General features: G+C 39.0%; 1 protein-coding gene across 6 annotated transcripts in view; it reads left to right on the top strand.

Annotated features, from left to right (window-relative positions):
* The window catches only part of LRP5 (LDL receptor related protein 5), a 161,716-nt gene that overhangs the window by 83,840 nt on the left and 65,006 nt on the right, over window positions 1-12,870 (top strand). For all 6 annotated transcript variants that reach the window (XM_080593163.1, XM_080593167.1, XM_080593166.1 and 3 more), the window contains 2 exons: window positions 6,354-6,750; window positions 7,345-7,516. In XM_080593163.1, the coding sequence (XP_080449289.1) occupies window positions 6,354-6,750; window positions 7,345-7,516 (569 nt within the window). The remainder of the gene's footprint in view (window positions 1-6,353; window positions 6,751-7,344; window positions 7,517-12,870) is intronic.

Genomic DNA, 12,870 nt, shown 5'->3' with positions numbered 1-12,870 from the left:
GTATTATAGATGTCTTGTCACTTGTCAAATGTGAAGTGGGCCAAGGGAAGAATAAAAAAGGCTCTTGTCAAGCTGATGAGATGGCCCGTTTCACTGCTGTCAGCTCTGATTGCAGATAATTTTGCAAATTGAATACAGCTGCCATTTTCAGCACTGAAGCACAAATTTTTAATAGCAAGTGCACAAAACAACAAAATCAAAGCAAACGCTATACCTAGCATGGGTATTAAAAATAATAGATTAGTGGGTATGGGAGGGACAGAGTCACATGTACAAACAAGAATATGTCTTAACGTGTTTCTGTAGGATTTCTTGATGGCAAAGAGAGAATATAGTCTTCAGGAAGGTAGAATAACTGCCTTGAACAGTATTATTTTTTCTGTTCTGTTTGTTTTTTAAATTGAGATATTGTTAGCATTGGTTCTGCATGTTAAGCAGAACAGTTCATGGGTATTTATGGATGTTACACTGTCTGAAAAGTTCTATGGAAGGTCTGCAGAAAGCTTTTGGCGAATAAAAAAAACAATGCTAGAGTAAATTAAACAGTTAAAAGTTTAAACCAGTGGGAAAAATAAAGCTGTTTGTAGTTGTAGGTCTTTTAAAATGCTTTCCAAATGGAAACTTCAGAGAGACCTCATTTCTTCTGTTTTTCTATCTGCATGGAGGACTTCTGCTGTGATACGGTAGTACTAGGAATGGTTTGCATTCTACCCCCATGATCCCCAAAGGAAAAAAAAAAGATGTTTTTCATTGTGTAGTGTTATATGTGACAGTGTTCTAATAGTAATTCTGCTGGGAATCTCTTAATCAGTGGTTACATAAGTGCGGTGAGAGAGGTTCGTGAAAATCAATTTAATTAAATAAATGCTGTAGCACTCTAGTACTAGCGCACTGTAACGTATTAGACAGGTTCTGGGGTTTCTAATATTACAGCAGACAAGTCACAGCATAACACTTCCATAGCTTTCAAAACATTCCTACCAACATTAATAATCAAAATGCCTACATGATACAGATAAAACTAATGAGGCAGACGAGCGTGTTTGTCCAGGTTTTTAGGGAGAACTAGCGCCGGTGCTGAGATAAGTTCTCATCTCTTAGAGCTGTGCAGAGCCCACTGCCAATTTTCTCTCTTCTACCAGGAATTTATTAAGAGAGGCAAATATGGTTATAACAAAAACTGTATCTTTTGGACCGCACTGCAATAAAGGCCGGGATTTTTGCACCTGTAGAAACCCGCCCACAATAAGGATATTTTAGCAACTTTTAAAAGTAGCTGGAGGAGGAGAGAATGTAATGAGAGGTGCTGTGTTAACATTTTCTTTGGTCACATGGATTGTAATGGCTAAGGATGTAGATACACGTCTGTCATGAGGTCTTGTTGTGTAATAATTTGACTTCATTTTAAGCAGCTGCATCTCTCCAATAGAAACTGCTAAGCAGCCAGAACTTTAAATCAGTCAAGTAGCTCATTCCTCTTATTATTTCTTTTTCCCATAAGTCTTGGTTAGAGGCATGTTAAAAATCAGAAGAATTTTCCAAGAAGCATTCTGTTCAACTACCAATAAGCTGTCCCAGTTGTCAACTGGAATGAAGGATTTTTTTTTCTGGTCAGCTGGGTCAACAGGGGAAAAAAACAACCTAATCCTTAAATCTTGGGCTGCAAAGTTGTATCCTACATGTTCATTTTAGCTGTGTATGCCCATGGGGCAGAACTGAGTTTGGGAATATTCCTCCAGTAGTGCTTGCCTGCAGAAAAAGCCTGAATGGCTGAGTACATTAGAAACAGGGTTGTTTGTTCCCTGTGCAATGAGGTTGTAGTCATCATGCAATTGCTGATTCAAGGGGTAGTAGTTGCTGCCCTGTGCCTTCTCTCCCTGGTCAAAATATTATTTTGTATGCAAGCAAACGTGTGATCATACGCACAGGTGTACATAGGACAGAGGTAGATGAGATAAAGTTGAGCCTGGTTATTGCTGCTGTGAAGAACTTAAGACTGTTTTGGTTTCATTTGTGGATTTTAGGGGAATATTAACAGCCTGTTGTCTAGCCAGTGCGTGTAGGTATAATTTGGGCCTTTAACTTTGATCTGCTAGTTCCTTCCTCTGGTATGTTCAACCCTGACCTTGTTCACCATGAACCAAGGTGAAGATGCAATCATTCGTGTGAAGACGTGAAACACATGCATGTGATTTTTATCTGTCTGTTCCCATGAAACGATGCTTATAATGTTGGTAGTCCTGGAAATGCGTGTAATATTGGTAATTGCTGTGTTATCAGTTGCTACGCATATGTTTGATGCTATTCTGCTTCACACTACACATACTTAATATTAAAGATTATGACTGCAGACATTCATAGCCACTTCACCTCCTAAATTTTTATTATATTAAACAGAGTGCTGTGGGTGGCTGAACAGCTGCAGTGCTGCTCACTTTTTGACCCAGTTGAGCTAAAACAGTTTATACTTACTCTTCTGGTTTTGTGGAACATTTTGATGACCAAGCACATCCCCTTTCCCCATTGAGTGTTAGGGCTTGAATTTTTACTGAAAATCTCAAGTTTAGAGCAAGTTATTTTGACTCCCTAAAGTGAAATATTTCAGAAACATAGAAGCAAGACATAAGACTTTGTTACAGGAGCTATGTGTTTCTGCTGTAGCTTGCTGCCTGACCTCTGCAGTTGCAGATTAGGGTCTGCAGATGCTGCCTGTAATGATGCCTTTTTTTTTTTTACCTTGGCTGTTGAAGTATAATTTTAGTTTACATTAAAAAATGAAATATTTTGTGTGTGTTTCAATGTGGTAAGAAACAGGACCTTTGGGAACTTTTTCCTGTAAAGAAACTATGAAACTATGTGATGGTGGACAATCTGTGCTATTCCAGGTAACGTGCAGGATTTGAGTGACCTGGGTTCTTTTTCATTTCTGCGCTCGCCAAGCTGACATGCTCTGGACAAGCAGCATGTTTTCTTCCTTACTCTGTTGGGTCTGGTGACGCTGCAAGTTCTTTGGAGATGGTACTGTCAGAAAAATCTGCGTTTTTAATACTTAGCACAGTGGGACCAATTACCAAGTACTTCGAACGTAATTTTAACACCCACAATTTAATGAAACAAAAGAGATCTAAAAGCCTTTCTGTTTGAACAGGCTCCATAAAAATGTCCTTTTTAACCGCATTAATCAGCTTTGAACACAACCCTTGGATTCAACAATATTATTTTGAAGGTCCTCCCTTTCTGTTTAAAGTGGATCCTCATAATAATGTTTGAAATAAGCATAGGTTTTTGGTGCTTGTTTTCTAATCCAGAAACATCAGCATAGCCCATGACTGTTTCTGGGGAAATCCTTGAAGTAGAGAGAAAAAAGTATCTCAGGCTATGAACTTCTTTTGTTCCCAGACAGCTTTTTAAAGTAGTTTAACAACTACGGTTCTTATGCTTGTTTAAAAAAGAAAACTGCCTTGCATTTGATATACTCAGAAGTAGGTAGAGTAGATAGGGTAGTTAACAAAGTCGCCTTTCATTCCTGCTCTCTGCCATTATATGTAGTTAATCAGTCAAAGATCATTTAGCTAAGAAGCATTGCAGAAGAGAAGGTGTAAGCTGTATATTTTTATTTCTGTCCACCATGGTCTTTTTTTACCAAAAAAAGCAGTTGATTTTTTTTTTTCACTGTTCGGAAAGGAAACCGATGTTTCTGACCATGATATAAAATACCAAATAATGTTTTAGGTATTCCATTATTCTTCTCTTTCTAGGAATCTTATAAAGCTTTTGAAAATTAATAATTTTCTTTACAGTTGCTGGTAAAAGTTGTTCCCTTAACAGAAAGGAAACTTGAAGGAAAAAAAAAATAGAAAACCTGATGCTGTGTTTACCTAAGGGAGCAATGGAGGAAAGAAGCCTTACAATTTGTCTGGTCACCGGGGGCTGTTCCCTTCTCAGCTTGGACTGCAAGTTACTAGTTTTGATATGTTCAGAGAAGTAATCAGAACTTTCAAGCACAACCAAAAACTGTTCCTGAAAACTGTTTTAATTTTGCCACCTTTGAAGCTGGAAAATCTTAAGGAAATTTGATGGCAGATTGCTCTCTTGCTTTGCTATCAAGAATGTATGGGTTCTCACTCCTCCCATTTCTCCACCTGTTCTTAGGCTCTGAATTACTGTTGCTTTCCTTCTGCCTGGCCTTCCTTCAAAGTCAACTTGTGCAAATGATGTTGTAGTTATCAAACCTTGTCAGACAGCATTGACTGGAAGAAACATACATGTTGGCGGCCCTCCCCATGCCAGCACAAGCATTCGTGGAGCTCTGCAGTGAACTGGGCTGGTTAAAAACCTCAGACTTCTTTCTGCTGAGTTAGTTTTTGTTTAGATCAGCTCTTTTTAGAACAGTTTGCAACACACAGCCTTGCTGCCTGTTGTGCTTGCACCTGTGAAGGACTGATAGAGGAGTGAGGACAAGCAGCCGATGGCAAGGAGAAGGGCATTGCCACTTCATTCAGGAGCTGTGGTGGCTTAAGGTAGCTCAAAGTGTGCATCGATTTATGTCCATGCAGTATAGCAAAATAGCTTGGGTGTGTTCAGACGCTTTTTTTTCCTAGATCCTTCCTTGTGTTTTTATCATATCCTTGCAACCTAAGCGCTGTTTCTTTTCAGCACTTCTGAGATACTATTTGGAGATTATACTCTGATTTCCAAACCCAACAGCAGAGAGCTGTACTTCAGGAGCAGATGGTTAATATAGTGAATATAGCAGATAGTGAATATGAATTTGGTTTTGAAGTGCAATAGACTAAATTTCCGAGTCTCAAACTCCATACATATGCCTAGGTGCGATTTTCTCCTAGAAGACTGTTATGAGGATTTGAATTTCTGGTTTTGTTAGTGGTCTCAAAAAAGTGTGTCCCATGTTGGCAGCTGGTGTTTTCTGGTCTGGGTGAAATGAAACAAGTGACTTTGTTTTGCTTTCCAGTTTTGGAGTGTGGCTAAAAACTCCATGTCAGTTTTGAAACTACATGCCACCGACTTAGTAACCAAGTAGGGAAAAGACTATACTTGCTCTTTATGTGCTGAAGCACGTGGGTGAATGTGGGCAAAATGTCTGAAGTAGCTGGATGTTTTTCTGTGTCTTGGGTTTGTTCTGATAAAAGAAGTCGCCAGAAAGACAATGCTGAATATTCCACTTGTCTTTGAAGCGTGCTCCAGGTTTTTGGCTGGCACCCTTTCCACCATCAATGAAACTTTGCAATGGGGAGGTGGAGTAGGGTAGAGAGAGAACTGCCCTGTTGCCTTAGAGTTAGTTTTGTATCAGCTTTCACCAAATAAGAAATACTTGCTATACCTGTGACTTGTTCTTATTAGTTTGTCTAGAGCAAATCACTACTGTAATTTTTTTGACATACTGAAGTCTTCTGTTAGCGCTGTCATTTGTTATGTAGTGCTTGTGTGTTGAAAAACATGTCTAATGCAGTGATACAACTAGTGGGAAGTTTGGCTGACCTGGGGAATTCTATATAACATGATGAAATATTTGGACATACCCAATCAATTTTGCTTTGGTTCACCCTAATGAAAGGAATGGCATTGTTCTGCATGCAGCCTGGCTGATCTACACTTTCGTAACTTTTTTTTTCCTATTACTTCTTTCCTGATAGTGGAAAAAATAGTTGCATAAAACTTCCTTTATGTAATCAATGTTTAAAAAAAAATATCCCAATCTTTTTTACTTGGAGGAGTGGTAGAGAGAGAGACAGGTGGTATTTGATGCCAGCAGTGTTTTCAAGGCTGGCTTTATGATTGTTGATTTGTAATCTTTGTTAAATGTGCGTTCCTACCAACTCTATTTTACCACTAGAGACAAGGTTGCTAGTGCTGTGCAGTCCTTACTTTTTCATAGAGAATGTGGTAAGTTGTGATACTGGTTGGAAGCTGGAGCTTGGTGTTTTCAAGCTGCACATTTGCATTGGTCAGGATGTATTGGATCTGGTTGTTGGTGTGCTCCTTGGGAATTCCACCTGCATTTGGTTTTTTAGTTGGCTAATGGAGGCTGCTGATTTAAAGCAAATCTGTTGTCCTCGGTTATCTACGTGCATAGATGCCCTTATTCTAGACTGAGGGTGCTATGTTCCATGTTAGTGTGGGAGGCTAGGAGAAAGATACTGTCATTGTGAATTAAGAGTGCCAGCACAAGTATTCAGTTGAGAAGAACTGTTCAGGAATAACTCCCTATTCAGACAAGGCTTTATTTCAATGAAAGGACTGTACTGTATTAAAGTGTTCATATTGATAACAGAAGAACTCTGTTACGGGGGTATTGAAGAAGAAAAGGATACCATGAATGGTTTTCTCCCCAGGTGCTGAAGAAGTCTTGCTGCTTGCTAGAAGGACAGACTTGAGAAGGATTTCCTTGGACATGCCAGATTTCACTGACATTATTCTGCAGATAGACAATATCAGACATGCAATAGCCATAGACTACGATCCTGTGGAAGGCTACATCTACTGGACTGATGATGATGTCCGGGCAATTCGTCGGGCGTACCTTGATGGTTCTGGAGCACAGACTCTGGTAACCTCAGAAATCAACCATCCAGATGGTATTGCTGTGGACTGGGTGGCAAGGAACCTGTACTGGACTGACACTGGAACAGACCGCATTGAAGTGACCCGGTTGAATGGGACATCAAGAAAGATCCTTATCTCAGAAAACCTAGATGAACCTAGAGCAATTGTGCTCAATCCTGTAATGGGGTAAGTTTTATTTTCGTTGGTAGCCCTGTGGTAGGTCTTTGGGTCCAGCTTGTGGTTTTATGAAACTGAAAGTCTGCAGGTTGCAAGATGATTATTTGTCAAATGTTGCTTTTGTCTTGAAAATAACTTGTGTTTCTATAAAAGGTGACTGCAGTGTCCTTCGAGTCTATATGTTGCATGTTCAGTTGGATTTTTTTTATCTGCGTCTTCAGTATTATAACTATTAAAGAATTGGGCCACTGCACATTTTCAGTAGTTTAATTGAGTTAACTGAGGTTAATTTAGTTATTGCTGATGACAAAATGACAGAGTGGTTGAAGTGGGAAAGAACCTCTGGAGTCATCTGGTCCAACCACTGCAGGGCCATCTAGAGCTGGTTGCTGAGGTCCATGTACAGGCATCTTTTTGAAGATCTGCAAGGAGGGAGACTCCACAGGCTTTCTGGGCAGAGAGGATACTGTTGAAGTCAGTTGGTTTGTTTGTTGCATTTTGGAAAGCAGAAAGCTAGGATATTTTGTCAAAAGCGGAACAGATCTTGATGCTTTTCGGCTGGAATGTTATGTGCGTTGACTGTTTCTGCCCTTTTCTTTACAGCTACATGTATTGGACAGACTGGGGTGAGAGTCCAAAGATAGAGTGTGCTTATTTGGATGGCTCAGAGAGGAGAGTTCTGGTGAACACGTCCTTAGGTTGGCCTAATGGCTTGGCACTGGATCTTGAAGAGGACAAACTTTACTGGGGAGATGCAAAAACAGATAAAATTGAGGTGAGTAACAGAGCTGTCTTGTTTACATTCTTAGAAAACGTGTTGTTATGTGCAGCTTTATGTCTTGGATATATTTATCCATTGGGGGGGGGGGTCTTTTGTTTCATTAATATTTACAATAAATTTATCAAAACAATACATTAGAGAAGAAAGGAAGTATGTTCATATGCTGTACTGGTTCCGAAAACTTTCGCATCAACTGCTATGCCAAGGGATATGCAATCAGAAACTTCTGCATTGCTGGAAGTATAATCTAATTGCTTGAAATCTCAGGTTTGATCTGAAGCTTTTGAAACAAATTGGAACACTCGGGTACAACCTCTTTCAGTAATGTTTTGCATTTTCTGTGGTGCTTGGAACTAGTGTCTGAAATTGCTGCATGCAAAAGACTTGATGCAAGGTTTGTGTATGGGAAAAAGTGGATGTGGAGGCCCTAGAGAGCCATATTTCAGGACCTTAATGATTACGTGGTGTCCGGATGCATGGGAGAAAAGTTGTTTTCAATGTACCACGACGCTTAAAAGTACCTTCTGCCTGCCTTGAAAACAGTGTAGGCATTCTGTCACACAATCTGGGGAGGGGAAATCCCCTTCATGATGTTGTATAAGCGTTTATGGGAAATATTAAATATTTCTTAGTTATTGAAAGAACTTCTGATAAGAGTATGGCATGACTTCCTTTTTGTTCCCCTTTCATTGGGAAGAAATTTTTTTAAATGCAAAAAATCCATCCTGTCTACCTGTTTTCAAACTCCTTTATTTTTTTTATTTTTAATCAACCTGCTTTGGACACTTTGTATGCTAGACAAAGCTGGAAAAATTATCTGCTTACTTGTTACATGTGTTTCCAGCAGTAAGATTGTGAGGTGTCTCTGGAGATTCATTGCTTTAAATTTAAGATATGATCAAAGCAGACATCTGGTATTGGTGTAGTCATGGATGTTGACAATTGCACAAGTAAGGCCTGAGATGTTCTCATAAAGGAGATGCCTTTTTTTCCCCTCAATTGTTTTTGCCTCAGTATCCCATGATTAAACCTTAGTCTGAAAGAATAATTGTGAAGCGTGCTACCACAGAAATGAAACAGCTTTTAGGTACAGCAAAAAAGTACAGCAGCAGAGTCCTGAAGTAATTTCACTGAGAACGTGATAAATAACTGAAAGATGTTAAATCAGGTTCTGGGGCCAGGCTATTTGGGCTCTGAAGTCGTGTCTACAAGATTCTGAAGTTTCATTGAATTATTAACAGTTGACTGTTAACTGTGGCATTTTAGGCCCAATACCAGTGAGATTTGGTGGCTTTTCCACCCCCAGCTCCCAGGAAATTCCAGCCTGAGAAGATATTGCTATCTTGTTTGTGCAGCTCACCAGTGTTTTCTCTTGCAGCCTGCAACTTCCAGCTCCTGATGCATATTGAGCCAACTTGACATCTTACTTAGCAAGCATAGAAATACTGTTTGGCCTAGGACAATTGTTTCTGTAGGAGCACCAAACAGTTTAGAAGAGAGCTGGCAGTAAGGCATTTAATAAGGCATTAGTGACAGAAATACCAATTTCAGGCCAATAGGTGTAGCTTTGCACTATTTCTCTATGGCAAGCAGAAAAGGCATTGATGTTAGTTAGCTAAGCAGGATGCTGCAGAGATGATTGGGAAGAGAGGAAGTTTTCCAAGAGAAAACAGAAAAATATGGATACAGCCAGGTGTTGTGAGGAGGTCTGAAACATTTGATATAGATGCTGTTGTGTTTCCCATCACTTTCAGTGCTTGGTTTCTTAATAAAATAGTTGTTTAGCAAGGTCACCTTATTGCTGGTGAACTTCCTAAACTTTTCTTTAGCTCACATTTCTGAGAAAGAAGGAAAAACTGGATTTTGAACCTCAACCTAAAGTTGTTATAGTAGGCTATAATTAATTCAAAGGCTTGGTTGACAGCATAAGACATAACCTGAGGTCAGACAAATTTGAAAAGTATTATTCTATTATCATTAAATGATGAGATTTGTCATACTGACAAACGTTCATTTTTAACGTCTTGTTCTAATGCTCTGGGCATCTGGTGGAAACAGGTTCCTTGAGCTATCTCTGGTACGTCGTTGTTGTGAAGCAGTTGTTTATCTTCCACAAAGATGTCAGAAAAGCAGTTTGAAAATTAAAGGTGCTAAATAATTAGCTCTGAGTATTTTAATTTCAAAAGGGAATTCTCCAGGGAATTTGAAATGGCTTCAAAGTAAGATGAGGTAACCAAGCTAATTGAAATCAATTCATAAACAGAATTGCCAAACCAGAATGGGATGAAGAAGGGGATAAAACTATTGCTTTAGAGAGATGTTTTCCCTATAATGTAAGTTTTCTTCCTATAATGTAAGCTAGTTTGTTGAGGTGGTGTTTTGACTATACTATATATTTATAAAAAAGAAACAGTTCATTTTTGTAACAGTACTTAGTAGAAGCAGTATAGAAATTTCACCCTTGTTCTGTGAAGTCGATTGAGTTTTCATGTTACTTGAGGGAATAGTATATGCAGCATTTTCGGATAAATAAATTTTGGGGCCTTTAGTAATGTCCGTACTCTCTAAAGTTTTTGCCCTCTGGAAGAAGTGAATCAAGACTGTCTGCTGGCTTCAGAAATATAACTTTGCTGTCTCGCAGTGTCTTGATGTACTGGGCTTGATGACTAGTAGAGGTGTCGTCGCGTTCCTTACCTTTCAGGCTGTAGGAAAGAACATTCTAGATTCCACCTTTTGTAGCTGGAACTGTACTAGTGCAATTGATCTCCCTGGTTTAAGCAGTCTGTTCAGTCTGTCTTACTTCATTTTAAGACAGTAAAGCCAATGGTACTGTTTGATTTGGCATCTAAGTTTAGGAAAGTTGGAGAAGCCCAAGTAAGGGCTTTTTATTCTCTCAGTTTTTCTTTTGCTTATTATACTTTTAGTGGTTCTCTTCTGTTTTCAAAAACAGAGAGAAGAGGGTATTTTACTTGGTCTCAGAAACAGAAGGTATTTTTTACATGAAGTGGATTACAACATCTCTAGATATTTTGATTGCTGTATATCATACAACCCAGTTATAGTTGTTAGTATGAAGATTTAAATACTTTTATCTCTTACGTCCCTACCAATGAGTTCTTAGGTTAAAACAGGTATAAATATTCCTGCTTTAAATCACCCCGCCCCCCAACACTTTTTCTGTTTATGCTTGGTGTTTACTTTTGCTAGTTAGCATGAACAGACTCCTGACATTTACAAATCCCTAAATAGGCCCATTTAGGACGGGATGGGGAAAAATATCATGGATGTTGTCTGGAGTTCGGAACAGTGCTGTGAAGGGCCCTGTTGTGGTCCACTGTGCAGCTGCATGAGTTAAAAAGGCGCTGGCATGCCATCAGTAGAAATGAATGTTAAATGTCTATTGCAGAACGTCCATTAGAAAACAAATTTTCACTTTCCATTTTGGAACACATGCCAGACATTTGTATTCTGCTCACTTGGGAAAGAACTGCATGACTTAACCGGTTATTGACACAGCTTAGGTGTTGGCTGATTTCAGACTGGTCTCCAGTAGAGCTTTTTATTAATACTTCTCTGCAAGATCAAAAAATTGCAGTAGGGATATATTTCAGAATAGAAACATTTATCTAATGGATTGTATTTCGTATCTCTTGTTTATCTTGTTCTATTTGCAGCCTTATAATTGTTTCCTGAAACATTTCTCTGTTTGAGAGCTTCCTTCAATACCCTAGGTTTGCCTAGTAAGCCATATTTCATGCTGCTCTGCTAGCCAAAGTACATGTGAAGTCTTGTGTATGGTATATGAGGTGGGACGTTTCCACTTAGTGTTGAAGTTATTCTTCACTTTAACATGAACGCATTCTTCTCATGCATGTGTTCTTTTGCCAAGAGGATGCTATATAGATGGCTTGCCAGCACAGCTGGTGTCTTGGTGATTTCTTCTGTGTGTCTGTGTATGTCTGTTGCACCCACAGTTTGTCAAAAACAAAGCCTAGCTTAGCTGCAACTTGAGGATGTGTTTAATATTTTCTACTATTGTTGACCTAGCTGAGTATTAAGATTTTTTTTTCTTTTCACTGTTGAGGATGTAAAACTATTTAAAAGCGTAGTGCTGGCTAAACTTTCCTCTAACCCTTTAGTTGTGTCCCAGCTGACTGTGTAGAAATTGCAAAATGGAATTAAACTGAAAACATTATCTCTACTACTTTGCAGAGTATAGTTGCAATTAAAGTCTGTCTGGGTGGTGGAAAAATAAGTATTAAGCCTTATGCCTGATAATGAAAAAAGTGCGCTATTAAAAACCTGTACACTTTTCTGTAGGTTTCTGAAGAGCTGCTTGTAGAATAGAATTGCTTTCATCCTATGCTATGTATTCAACTGCTTTCCATTCAGGAAAAAAAAAAAAAAAAGCAGGAGTGAATTTAGCTTGTATATATTTGTGTATCTCTCTGCTTGGTATTCTTTTTGCTAGACCTCAGGTTTGAAATGTACTGTGAATGTCTGGTGTGTTTGTGGCTTTTTTTTCAATTATTATTTTATTTTTTTTCTCTTTTGTTTAGTTGGTTTTAGGTTTTGGTTGTGTTTTTTGGTGTTTTTCGGTTGTTTTTTGGAGGTGTATTTGGTTGGTTTTGATCTGGAATTTTTTAACACGTTTTCACATTGCTTTTGAGTGCACTCTTTGAAAAACAGAAAAGGAATACTGCAGAGCTGCTGAAGGTACCAAGCAGGGTCCTGTACCAGGAGAGTATGTTCTTATTCGCGTGCCTGAAACTTCACATGGTGCAAACAGCAGTTACTCTTTCCTGACGGAGACCTTCCCATCTGCAGCATTCAGCTGCAACACAAAGGGCCCAGTCACTTCGCAAGCGGTTCGTATCCTGAAGAAACCATTTGGCAAGGCTTGTCAAACTTTGCGTGACAGCAGCCTGTGAGGCTTTCACTGCAAATTTGGCACCCCGTGGTAACATTGTTCCCAGCTTTTTAAATTTCTGCTTAGTTTGGCAGAGGCGACGGCAAGGAAAAATATATAGCAAATTTTGAGTCAGGTCTGTTGAAATCATGTGTTTGTCCACACAGCTTCAGCTATGAGTAAGGGGCATGGAGTAATCCAAGAGAATTTGGGATTTTACTGACAGAGAAAAGGTACTTTCCAGGAACAAACAATAGATTAACAAGGATTACCGAGTTCCAGCAGGGAGAGAAGCAAAGACCCAATGGCATCCACGTGTAGAATTTCCTAATTCTCCTTAAAAAACAATTTTGTGGTTAGCCAGGTTTCCCTTGTATTATTTCTTCAGTATTTGCTTAAAGTGCCTAAGGTGTAATTGCATAACGAGCAATTACTGAAT

Source organism: Anser brachyrhynchus (assembly GCF_964034855.1).
Source record: "Anser brachyrhynchus genome assembly, chromosome: 5".
Taxonomy (NCBI): domain Eukaryota; kingdom Metazoa; phylum Chordata; class Aves; order Anseriformes; family Anatidae; genus Anser; species Anser brachyrhynchus.
This window is presented reverse-complemented; position numbering and strand designations above follow the sequence as displayed.